General features: G+C 48.8%; 1 protein-coding gene and 1 long non-coding RNA gene across 2 annotated transcripts in view; both read right to left on the reverse strand.

Annotated features, from left to right (window-relative positions):
• Positions 1-1,710: 1,710 nt before the first annotated feature.
• Positions 1,711-2,685, reverse strand: LOC137637107 (serine-rich 25 kDa antigen protein-like). The gene has a single exon (XM_068369399.1). The coding sequence runs from the start codon at positions 2,683-2,685 to the stop codon at positions 1,711-1,713; it is 975 nt and encodes a 324-aa protein (XP_068225500.1).
• Positions 2,686-3,797: 1,112 nt separating this feature from the next.
• The window catches only part of LOC137637108 (uncharacterized), a 38,320-nt gene continuing 29,617 nt past the window's right edge, over positions 3,798-12,500 (reverse strand). The window contains exon 3 of the long non-coding RNA XR_011043391.1: positions 3,798-4,404. This is a non-coding gene — a long non-coding RNA (uncharacterized lncRNA). The remainder of the gene's footprint in view (positions 4,405-12,500) is intronic.

Below are 12,500 nucleotides of genomic sequence, written 5' to 3' on the forward strand. Positions count from 1 at the left end.
AAACTCATCCACTCCTTCGCTGAGCACCTCCTCTTGTCCAGGAAACTTCGGACCTTTTCGAGACACTTGGTCTGTCTTTCCTGAGAGGGAGAAGCCCGAAAAAGAACGGAATTCAGAACTATTCCCAAATAGAGAATAGTTTGATTCGGCTTGGTCTGAGACTTCTCCCTGTTGATGACCAGGCCTAGATCTTGAGCTATCATAAAAGTTTTTCATAGATCCTCCAGACATTTCTCCTTTGATCGTGAACGTACCAGCCAATCGTCCAGATAAAAAGATACCCTTATTCCTTCTTGATGCAGCCAACCTGCCACATTCGCCATTATCCTGGTGAAGACTTGAGGAGCCGTGCTGAGACCGAAGTAAAGTGCTCTGAACTGGAAGCACTGGCCCTGGATTACAAATCTCAGGTACTTCCTTGAAGTTGGATGGATGGGGACGTGAAAATACGCGTTCTGCATATCGAGACACACCATCCAATCCCTGGACGTACTGATGCCAGCACAGACTGAGTTGTCTCCATGGAGAGCTTCGTCTTCTCCACAAAGACGTTCAGAGAGCTGACATCATGGACGGGTCTCCATCCACCCAAGTTCTTGGGCACTAGAAACAGGCGATTGTAAAAGCCTGGGGAGGATAGATCCCGAACCGGATCTATCGCTACCTTGTCCAGCATTTGGTCGACTAGATCTAGGAGGGGCTTCTGTTTCCCCGGATCTGTGTACTGCGCCATTAAAGCTAGCGGAGTATCTGAGAGAGGAGGCTTCTTCAAAAGGGGGATCTTGAATCCTTCCTTGATGACAGAGGAACCAGGTGTCCACCCCTCTTCTCTTCCAAGACTGCCAAAAACGTTACAGTCTTGCACCTGTTGTCTGGAGGAGATGAACTTCATTTTTTGGAGCGAGCTCTGAACGAACCTCTGTTCGAGTCTGCTCCTGACTCTTGCCTTCTTCCTCTAAAGTCAGGTTTTGAAGTAGTGCTGCCTCGAAAGGGCTGCTGTAATTTCTTTTCCTCCCGCTTCGAAGTCGAAGGAGCGGCTGTCAAGGGCTTACGAGCTGAACGGAGTGACAAGTCCTGGGTGGCCTTTTGGGCCAGAGAAAGCATAATGTCTCTCACCAGGGACTCAGGAAAAAGATGTTGCGACAGGGGGGCGTAAAGCACCTCAGACTTCTGTGCAACGTTTACAGATCTCGAAGCAAAAGAGCAAAGCAGGGCCCTCTTCTTCAAGATTCCTGCTGAAAACAGCAAAGCCAACTCATTAGCCCCATCTCTAAGGGCCTTGTCCATACAGGACATAATACTGGTTAGGTCTTGAGTTCCTTCCATCATCTCAGTCTTCCTGGCCAGAGTCCCTAGCGACCAGTCTAGAAAACCAAAAATCTCAAAGGCTCTTCAAATACCTTCGACGAGATAATCCAGCTCTGACATCGACCACATAACCTTGGCCGAGTTGAGAGCATGCCTTCTAGCCGAGTCCACGATGCCAGAGAAGTCACCCTTGGAGGAGGCAGGACTCCCAAACCCAGAGGTTCCCCAGTCTCATACCACATGCCAGCCATCGAAGCAAGACGAGCTGGTGGAAACGAGAAGGAAATCTTAACCACTTGCCTCCGTTCTTTCATCCAATCATCAATTTTCGCAAGCTGCTCCTTTGCTGAAATGGAAAGTTTCATCTTGATGAAGGCCGACTGTTTCTTGGCCTTCTTTCTGCTAATTGAGATTGAGGAGATCGCGGAGCAGCAGGTTGGAACTCCTCCCCATTAAGTTCAAGGAGGAGCGAGAGAGAACCTTGTAATCGCCAGCAGCGTCAGCAGGTTTATCTTCTTCATCAGAGACGACCTCGAGATCCTGATCCACCTCTACAACATCCTTCGTTTGAGAAGAAGGCTCCCTAGAATCCGATAAAGGCAAATCAAAGGATTCATCCTGAAGTAGAGGGCTGCAAGCAGCCTGACCCCGAGAACCGCTTGCGTCCTGGCGCCGGGAAGAGGCAGCGTCTTTGCGCCGAGCGCTAGAAGAATCTTTGGTGCAGTAGGAGGAAGAGTCCTCACGGTGAGAGGGGGAGGCATCCTGATGGTGAGAGGGGGAGGCGTCCTTACGCCGAGAGCTGCTATCGTCCTGGTAACAAGAAGCAGTATCGTCCTGAGGAAGCATGCTGTCATCGTCCTGGCGTCGAGAGAGAGAGGCGGTATCGTCCTGGCACCGAGAGCGAGAGGCGGAATCGTCCTGGCACCGAGAGCGAGAGGCGGAATCGTCCTGGCGCCGAGCAGAAGAGGAAGCAGAGCTGTGTCGTGGCTTCGAAGAAGAGCGCAAGGGTTCCTTAGGAGAGGACTGGGCGTGAGGGCGGCTAAACGCTTGAACCAACAAAAAAAGTTTTTCCTGCATGACAGACATGAAAGACTTAACTACTACTGCTGGGTCTTGCGGTCTCGAAGGAGAGGGCTGACGGATAACGCTCGTGGAAGGAGAAGGATCTTCGGCGGCTCTATCTTGACTTGGGGACCTAGACTTCGTCCTCATCACAGGCATTAAGTCTAAATCATCCTCCGAAGGACAAGGTTCGTAGCTACTAGAACCAGGAGAGGGAGAACGAGACAGTTCGTCGTGATTCCACCTCCTCTTCGTAGGTCTTGACGCCTCAAACTTCCTTTTGCGTCTGGGAGAGGGATTCTGAGACGAAACCATCACGTCCGACACGCCTTTTCCGTGGTGGTCAAGAGCAGCCTAGGAATTGGCAACATGACTATCTGAGGAGACGGCAGACCGAGGGTACGTACCTCTCACTCCTTTTCGGTTATCGGCGTACCTTCTCCCTTGGTCCTGGGAGCTTGGTAGAGGTCTAGATCTAGGGTAATGACAGGTTCGGTCAGTCGCCACATCCACTGCACTTTCACAAGCACTAACATCACTTTCATTAGGCTTACCTTTAAAGGCCGCAAGTTGTTCTTTAATGGCCTGCAACTCGGCAGCCATCCTGGCGTACCGAAGGTCATCCGCAGATACGGATCCTGTAGAAGGGGCAGGAGTTACTATCTCAGGGGAAGGATCAACCTCCAAAGAGGAATTAATAACAGGTTCAAAGGATAAATCAACACTAGTTTGCTAACAGACTTAGATTTAGACCTAGAAGCTCTCCTAACTCTATCGAGCTCTAGTTTACGCACATAGCACTTCACAGCCAACCAATCCTTTTCATTCAATATCTTACATTCCTCGCACCTGTTATTAAGTGCCCATTCAAAACCCCTACAACCCAAACACACTGTGTGAGGGTCTACCGACATTTTCGGCAACCTCACCTTGCATTCCTCATTCGCACAAACACGGAATTGAATTTTATCACTCATAATGACCAAAAGCAAAAAAGCAAAGAAATAAACAAAACACGATTGCCAAATCCCCAAATCAGTGTACTTCACCAAATAGCAGACTGGTAAAGCGATACAGGGAAATCAAAGAAAAACTCTAATGACAGACCAACATGTTGTCGATCCGGCTGGCAGATAACGGGAATGATTCTAAGTACCACTCTGTAAGGGTTGATAACCACCTTACCGCACAACCGCCACAAGGCGGTTGCCGCGATTTTTGAAAAATTCTGCCAAAAGTCAGAGACTATAGCTATACATATATATAACTGCCAGGTAAGTTCTATTCATAAAAATAATGATTAGAAAATTGCAATCATAATCTTAATTAAAAAAAATAGTCATAAATATTGATCTGGACCTAATTTTTAAGATGAATTTTTGGTGTTTCGAATTTACGGGAAAAAAATAGCATCACTTCATACTTTTTTACATAAAGATGCGTATAATTAAAAACCGACTGAAAATAGATGACTTTGAAAAGACTAAAAGCAGATGAAAATACTTGCAACTGGATTGAGTAAAATTTAGGATTTAATTATCAAATAGACAGGAACAATGGCACTGATAAACTATAATTAATCTGGTAATATAGATGTAAAAATTTGAATTACTTATTTACTGAAATTTACTTTTTTATATATATTTAGTTAGTGATTACTAATAAACATAAATGAAGTGACCATTGTAACACAACACTCTAAGATCTAAATAATTCTGATCAATTGAGCAACAGATAAGATGAAAATTAAAAACATGAGCAGCAGATAAGTTGAAAATTAATGTCATGGACATATCTAGATGTCATTATTTCCATTATTTTCTAAATACAGATATATTTTTTATATATCATTGTTATGATATCTTGAAGAGTATTTTAATACACCAGAAAAGTTTGATGATAGACTGGCTGCTTCAGTTGAGATGAGTTGTCAGTGCTCCAGATTGTTCCATGTTGACCTTCATCTTGATGTCATTAAAAAGGCGATTTCCTGTTTTGAGCATTTATATTTTTCTCGTTTTTGATGATTCGAGTCTGAAATATAAATAAAAAATGTGAACTGTACAGATATTATGCGTCATATTACCTCCGCCAATGAAGTTGGAAGGAGGGTATGTTGTTGTTATATTTTATCCCGTTTGTGTGTGTGTGTGTCTGTGTGTGTGTCTGTGTGTGTGTGTGTGTGTGTGTGTGTGTGAAAAGCTTCCTGGCCACAATTTTAATGATAATGAAACTTGCGGGGATTATCTATTATGTAAAAATGGAAATTATTAAATTTTGGAAGGTCAAGGTGAAAGGTCAAGGTGAAAGGTCAAGCAAAATGTCCAATTCATTTAATCAGCCATATGTTTGGAAATTGTTATCACAGAGAGTTGAAACTTGGTTCATCCTTGAGTGTATGAAAACCAACGCCAATAAATATATGTTAAGGTCAAACGTCAAGGTCTAGAAAAATGTCGAGAAATAAGCTGCTGGGGCGGATGTCTGCGTTCTACTGAGTGCCCCTCTAGTTCCTATACTTTACTGTGCACTTCAATCAAGATATGATAAAATATTGTGCATGGTAAATTATATACATACAACATTCAATGTATTTATAAAATAGTAGAAATAACAACAACTAGATATGTCCATGACATTAATGATAGCAAATATTACAATCATCAGTATATCTTGTAAAGAATAAAAGTATTACTAACAAATTTATAACAAGTCAGCTTATTTCTCAACCTTTTGCTCGACCTTGACCTTGACCTTGACCTTTGACCTTAACATGTATTAATTATCATGGATTTTCATACACTCAAATATTTATGTGTGTGTGTGTATATATATATATATATATATATATATATATATATATATATATATATATACATACATAGCCTACATACATACATATATATATATATATATATATATATATATATATATATATATATATATATATATATATATATATATATATATATATACATACATATACATATATATATATATATACATACATATACATATATATATATATATATATATATATATATATATATATATATATATATATATATATATATATATACATATACATATACATATACATATACATATACATATATATATATATATATATATATATATATATATATTTGTTCCCTAACTGAAATACAGACCACGCTATTTACATAGGGTATTACTTTTGGCGTAGCTGAAATGACGAGCCATCAGATTTTTAACGAGGGTTAACTACCCTCTCGCTAGCTAGCGAGGGGGTAGGGGAGGAGTAGCTAGCTACCCCTCCCCCGGCACACACCGGTGAACTGCTTCACTTCGCTTAGAGGTAGGACTTGCCTTGGGCGACAGGGCTGGCGGGCAAATGTGTGTAAATAGCTAGGGTTTGTATGGTTAGGAAAAATAACAATTATCTCCGAATTTGTCATTTGTTCCGTAACCAAAATACAAACCATGCTATTTACATAGGGTGACTTACCCCTTAGGAAGGGAGGAAAGTCCCCAGCCAACTGGCTTTGGCTTTGGCTTTACCCGGGGACTCAGAATCCGAGTGAGCAGTACTTCGAGAAAAAGAGTCCCTGCAGCTCGCAAGTTTCTTGCTCCGCAAGTAACGTGCGGCCTACATAAGCTTGTGTGTGGAGGGAAGAAGTGTGACTTGTTGTAGGAAGTCGACCTGAAGTCCTTTAGCTGGAATTCTAGGCTAGGACGTTCCCAATACCACCTTGTCAGGGTATGGGGGACGCGACAGTATTAATACTAGGAACACAAGGAAGCATAGTTTACCTGCAGAGGTTTGAGGTCAGCTATGCAGAGAACTCAGGATGCTGCTTTCCCCAAGAGAAGGGAGGATGAAGAAAGAAGTAAGGGCCAGACATACTTCTTTCATTCATGCAGTCTAAAACCGGGAAACAATGCCCTCAACCTTCTGCTACCGGTCCATTAAGGAGCATGAGGTTAGACCAGTTGTTGTGTAGCCACCACAGGGCTGATAGAAAACGTATTGAGGCTCCTGTGGGTCACGTTCTGCAGGTAGTGGGCGGTGAAGGTCGTTTGACGCTTCCAGACTCCAGTTTGTAACACCTGCGTGACAGAGTAGTTCCTCTTGAAAGCCAGGGACGTTGCGATGCCTTTGACATCGTGTGCCCTAAGGCGACGTGACGGAGGAGGGTCTGGATTCAGGGCGTGATGGATGACCCTTTGATTCCAGGCTGAAAAGGCATTCTTGATGACCCTCCTCTCCGTCCTCCCTGTGCTCCCAGACAGGGTTTGCACGTGAGGACGAACTGCAGCTGTTCTTTAAGATAACCCCTCCAACTCCTTACTGGGCATAGTAGGAGAAGGTCTGGATCATCTGTTACAGAACGGAGACTCGAAATCCTGAAGGAGTCGAACCAAAGGTCCAGGACTCCAAGATTTTGAGTCTAGTAACCAACTCAGGGACGAACCTGAACGTTACCTCCACCTATACTCTTGAATGGGCGACGTCGTACGAGAGTCCATGAAGTTTGCTGACACGCTTGGCTGAAGCCAGAGCGAGAAGGAGCACCGTCTTCCAAGACAGGTGACGATCAGAAGCCTGGTGTAATGGTTCACAAGGAGATCTCTTAAGAGCCCTAAGAGCCCGAACCATGTTCCATGGAGGAGGTCTCACTTCCGACTGGGGGCAGGTAAGTTCGTAGTTTCGTATGAGCAAAGAAAGATCCAGCGAGGAGAAATGTCTATTCCTTTCAGCCTGAAGGCCAGGCTTAAGGCTGAGCGATAGGCTTCCACCTCCGAGAGCGTAAGGCACATTTCCTCCCGCCGGTATACAATAACTCTGTTATTGCTGGAATAGTGACACCAACCACAGAAGACACTTCACTTCGCCTGGTAGACCCCTGCGGATGACTTTCATAGGTGTCGAGACATCTGCTCCGCAATTTGTTGTCGAACGCCTCTCTCTGTGAGGAGATGCTGGATGGTCTCCAGGCATGAAGCCGAAGCGATGATACGGCTTATGGTAGATGTTGCAGTGTGGTTGTTTGAGTAGCTTGTGTCGTGGGGGAAGCTCTCTCGGGAGTTCCGTCAGGAGATGCAGAAGGTCCGGGAATCACTCTGCATGATGCCACAGCGGAGCTATCAGAGTCATCGACAGGTTGACCGATAGTCTGGTCTTGTTGAGCCCCCTTCTCAACGGACAGAATGGTGGGAAGACGTAGACGTCGATGTTGTCCCACCGTTGTAAGGAGGCATCTTGCCAGAGTGCCTTGGGGTCTGGGACTGGGGAGTAGTACAGCGGCAGCTTGAAATTCAAGGCTGTCGCAAACAGGTCCACAAGGTCAGGACTTGTTGGCTACCGGGGGGGGGGGGCGAAGACCACTCGGTCCTCTCTATCTGTGAGGCTCTGCTCAGACTGTCGGAGAGCACATTCCTTTGCCCGGACTGTCGGAGAGCACATTCCTTTGCCCGGACTGTCGGAGAGCTCATTCCTTTGCCCGGAATGAAGCAAGTCGATAGGGTATTGAGTGGACTTCGGTTCATCTCAGTATCTCTACTGCAAGATGAGAAAGCTGTTATGAAAAGGTACCTCCATCCTTGTTGAAAAAAGCCACTACTGTGGAGTTGTCGTTCACGGAGTGACTCGCCAGGGTCTGTTGGAAGTGTTGATGGGCAAGAATACGGCTTTCATTCCTAGTAGATTGATGTGGAGATACCCTTCTGGTTCTGACCATATGCCTGATTCAGAACGTGGCCCCACCCCCCTTCTTTTGACGAGTCCGAGAACAGCATCAAATGCGGGGGAAGGACGAGAAGATCCATCCACTTGCAAAAGTCAACTACCACTGCGGGTCCATTCATTCTGTAGGTCCCAAAGGGACCAGAATGTCCAGGGAATCATTTTCTTGATTCCACCGGGACTTGGGCCACCAATGCAGGGGTCTCATCCTGAGGCGGCCGTTTGGAACTAGCCTGGTCAAGGAGGAAAGGTGACCTAGGAGGCATAACCAAGATTGGGCTGGAAGCTCTCCTCGTCTGAGGAAAGGTTCTGCAACTCTCCTCAGCCTTGCTATCCTGTCATCTGATGGGAAAGCTTGGAGACTGGAGTCTAATATCATGCCTAGATATCCCAGTTTTTTTAGATGGAAGCAGAGAAGACTTCTCGAGAATTACCATGATCCCTAGAACTTGGCAAAGTCCCAGAAGCTTGTCTCGGTGTCGAAGAAGGGTCGATTCCGAGACTGCCTGGGTTAGCCAGTCATCCAGAAAGAGAAGGAGACGGATGCCGCTCCTGTGTGGCCATGAAGATATCAGGGTGAACATTCTGGTGAACACCTGCGGTGCTGTGGAGAGATCGAAACAGCACCTTGAACTGGTATATCTTGTTGTCTAGGCTGAATTTCAAGTACTTCCTGGAAGACGGATGGATTGGGATCTGGAAGTACCCGTCCTTCAGATCCAGTGTGCACATGAAGTCTTGTGGTCTCACTACAAGCCTGATCGACTCTTGCTGTTCCACGCTGAATAAAGTTTGTTCGACAAACTTGTTCAGGGCTGAGAGGTCGATGACAGGTCTCCAGCTTTCAGACGCTTTCTAACAAGAAAGAGTCGACTGAAGAAGCTGGGGGGGAGCCGTCGATGACCTTTTGGAGAGCATCCTTCTAGAGCATGGTCTCGACTTCTGCCTGAAGGGCTAGCCCCTTTGCCGATCCCATGGCATAGGAGCTCAGTAACACTGGATTCGCTGTCAGTGGAGGTAGAGATGTTAAGAACGGGACACAATATCCTTGGCATCCCCCACTGGGGACCATGCAGGGGGGTTGCCAATCCTAGCTTTAGCGGCCTCAGCCGCTCCCTCTAGGATTACTGCCTCCCCAGGAGGACTTCCTGCCCTTCTTCTCTCTGACAGGAGGGGGCTGCTGTTTAGACACCTTGTCTTAGCTGCCAGGGTCGGTTCCGATGTCCTAGGCTGACGAGGCTGCTGTTGTTGAGGCACTGGAGGCTTGTAGGGTCTGGATGTAAGCGCCTTTGGAGGAGCAAATCATGATTTGACTTTCTCCACCTCTCAGCTGTCCATTCCCTGTCCTTGGGCTCAATACAAGGTCTTTCCAAGGATGGAAGAGTGTCTGAGCTTGCCGACATCCATGGTTGGGACTTCCGAGAAGAACCTCTCAGTCACTGCATCTCAATGCTTCAACATTGAGTTTGCCCACAAGTTCGAAACTTGGTGAGCCGGGAAACGATGGCGCGCGTGCCCGAGAGGAGGAAAGTTTCCATGACCTTCCTGGAGCTCTCCTTGGACAAATTCTCGGATCGCAACAGGATGCCCGGAGATCCAAGCCAGACGACCAGCCATGAAGTGGCCTGCATGGCACACTTTGCGGCTTTTTCCTGGCTTAAGATCTCCGAAGTCGAGAATGTCACCTGCCGGGCGGAGAATTTCTCGAGAGAAAAATTCCCTGGTAAGCCCCTTCCACGGAATGGTGGAGAGGAAGAGCTAAACCAGGTTCCCCCATGATCTCGAAGTACCTCCTCTACTGACGGCTGACAGACACAGTGTCAGCGACTCCCGCTGGAGGGAAGGGGATCGGACGATCCTGAGGAGTAGAGATGATGGGGCCTGCCTGAAAAGAAGGAGAAGAATGTTGCCCAAACCTCTCTGAAGCTTCTTCCTGCTCCTGCACATGTGCTGCTTTGCGTCTACAGGCGAGAGATCGTGCCGACAATGATCTGGAAGTACACACTCAAGACTCGCCAGGTTGCCCGTGTTGCGAAACCCGACGGGAATCGCGGACGAAATCACGCTGGTGCTCGCGCGATGGAAAACCGTCGGTTCGTGCGCGGGGGAACATAAGTGCGCATATGCGCGGTCGTAAGTGTGAGCGCAGGCGCCTGGGAGACCGATGGCGCGTAAGCGAGCGATGGCGCGTTGACGAGCGATGGCGCGTTGACGAGCGATGGCGCGTTGACGAGCGATGGCGCGTTGACGAGCGATGGCGCGTTGACGAGCGATGGCGCGTTGACGAGCGATGGCGCGTTGACGAGCGATGGCGCGTTGACGAGCGATGGCGCGTTGACGAGCGATGGCGCGTTGACGAGCGATGGCGCGTTGACGAGCGATGGCGCGTTGACGAGCGATGGCGCGTTGACGAGCGATGGCGCGTTGACGAGCGATGGCGCGTTGACGAGCGATGGCGCGTTGACGAGCGATGGCGCGTTGACGAGCGATGGCGCGTTGACGAGCGATGGCGCGTTGACGAGCGATGGCGCGTTGACGAGCGATGGCGCGTTGACGAGCGATGGCGCGTTGACGAGCGATGGCGCGTTGACGAGCGATGGCGCGTAAGCGAGCGATGGCGCGTAAGCGAGCGATGGCGCGTAAGCGAGCGATGGCGCGTAAGCGAGCGATGGCATGTTGACCAGCGATGGCGCGTTGGCATGTTGACGAGCGATGGCGCGTTGGCGAGAGGTGGCGCGTTGGCGAGCGATGGCGCGTTGGCGAGCGATGGCGCGTTGGCAAGCGGTGGCACGTAGCGACCGATCGCATACAGGAGAGTTAACACGTGGGCGCTTAGGAAACCTACGACGATTGAAGCGTTGGAGCGTTGAAAACGCTTGCGCGCAGGCGCTTAGGAGACCGCTGGCGCGCAAGGAGAGCCCAGGGGTGCCTGTGAGCGCCCGTGCACTAGCTTAGGTGTCTCCTGGGCGGCGTGCTGTGAAATGGAAGCGTGCTGGCGCGTTGGCGCGCTACAACTGGAACCGCACGTAGGTGCGCTTGGAGCGAAACTCCAGAAGGGCGCTGCGAGTCCAGAAGAACCTGTGAGCGCCTGTGCGCTAGCGTAAGAACTTCTTGAACTGCGCTCGACAAGGCACGAACCGGGAGATCGTAGGCGCGTAGTTGCGTGGACAGAAGATATGCGCGGCCAGAAGATATCAGCGAGGGTGCAGAACCAGAGAGATCGTCGGCGAGGAGGCGAAGGAATAAACTCCCTGCTTGCGCCCAGATCCGGAGATCGTGGGCGCAAGGGCGAACGTTGGTGCGCATTGCACACATCAGAAAAGGGCGATCAGATTTGCGCCGGCAAGCAGGCGATCGTGGGCGTTCAGGAGACCATTGGTGCACAAGGAGCGTAGCCGCACAGAAGGTCCCAGAAGCGTTGGCGATCAGGAGGTCTACGGCGAGACTCAGCTACAGGAGATCGCTGGAGTGTTGATTCAGCAAAAGACTGGTCCACAGCAGGAGAGTATTTACAAACTCCTGCGCACGAGCGCGTAGGAGAACAAGGGTGCACAGGTAAAAACCTGGCACTAAGGGACTTACTCACATTGTGAGATAAGCCCTTTGCCCCGAAGGGACCGGTGCCCGTCGGAAAACGGGGTGGAGTGGCGCCCACTGCGCATCTGCGTCCAAGAACGGAGATGGAAGACAAGAAGGTCTGGCAGGTGTCGGAGATCGCGAACGATCTGCCGAAAGGTCTAACGAGAGCAGCTGTAACGGTCTGTTCTCGTCGAGGAGGATCCTCTGCGGCTGAAGATGAAAACGACCACGAACAGGAGCACCATCATCAGTCCTCCGAAGAGGAGTCTCTGTTAATGAACTAACCCAAGGGGGAGAGACATTCGAAGGAGAGACCGTTGGACTCAGCTGCCCCCTCAAAGGATGTTCGGAGGGGGGAACTGAGCCTTCAGCAACATCAGCAACATCAGCAACAACAGCAGGGGAGTCCTCCGAAGAGGAGTCTCTATGAGTGTCCTTCTCGCGAACGAGAGACTCTCGCGAACGAGAGAGGAGAACACTTCGTAGAAGAGACCAGAAGAACTGATGAAGGCGCCCCTTAGGGCCGTTGGATCAGCAAGCTGACCATAAAGAAAAACCCTCCGAAGAGGAGCTCCTGCAGTTGCCCAGCCCCTTGAGCATAGCTGCATGTGCGACCAATCAGCACCAAGAGCATAATCGCACGAATTCCATGGTCCGGCCTTGCAACCGCTCAGCCCCTAGAGCATGGTTACAAAAGCGGTTGCTCAGCACCAAGAGCATAACCGCCCGAGGACCAGGAAAAACCAACCAGGAATTATTAAGGTAAGAGAAGTTGCCCCCCCCCACCCCCTGAAGGGGAAAAAACTCATAACTGGGAAGGGAACCT

Source organism: Palaemon carinicauda, unplaced genomic scaffold (genome assembly GCF_036898095.1).
Source record: "Palaemon carinicauda isolate YSFRI2023 unplaced genomic scaffold, ASM3689809v2 scaffold537, whole genome shotgun sequence".
Classification (NCBI taxonomy): Eukaryota; Metazoa; Arthropoda; class Malacostraca; order Decapoda; family Palaemonidae; genus Palaemon; species Palaemon carinicauda.

Coding starts and splice junctions, on each gene's coding strand:
- LOC137637107 (XM_068369399.1), bottom strand. CDS start 2,685: ATGGTTTCGTCTCAGAATCCCTCTCCCAGACGCAAAAGGAAGTTTGAG.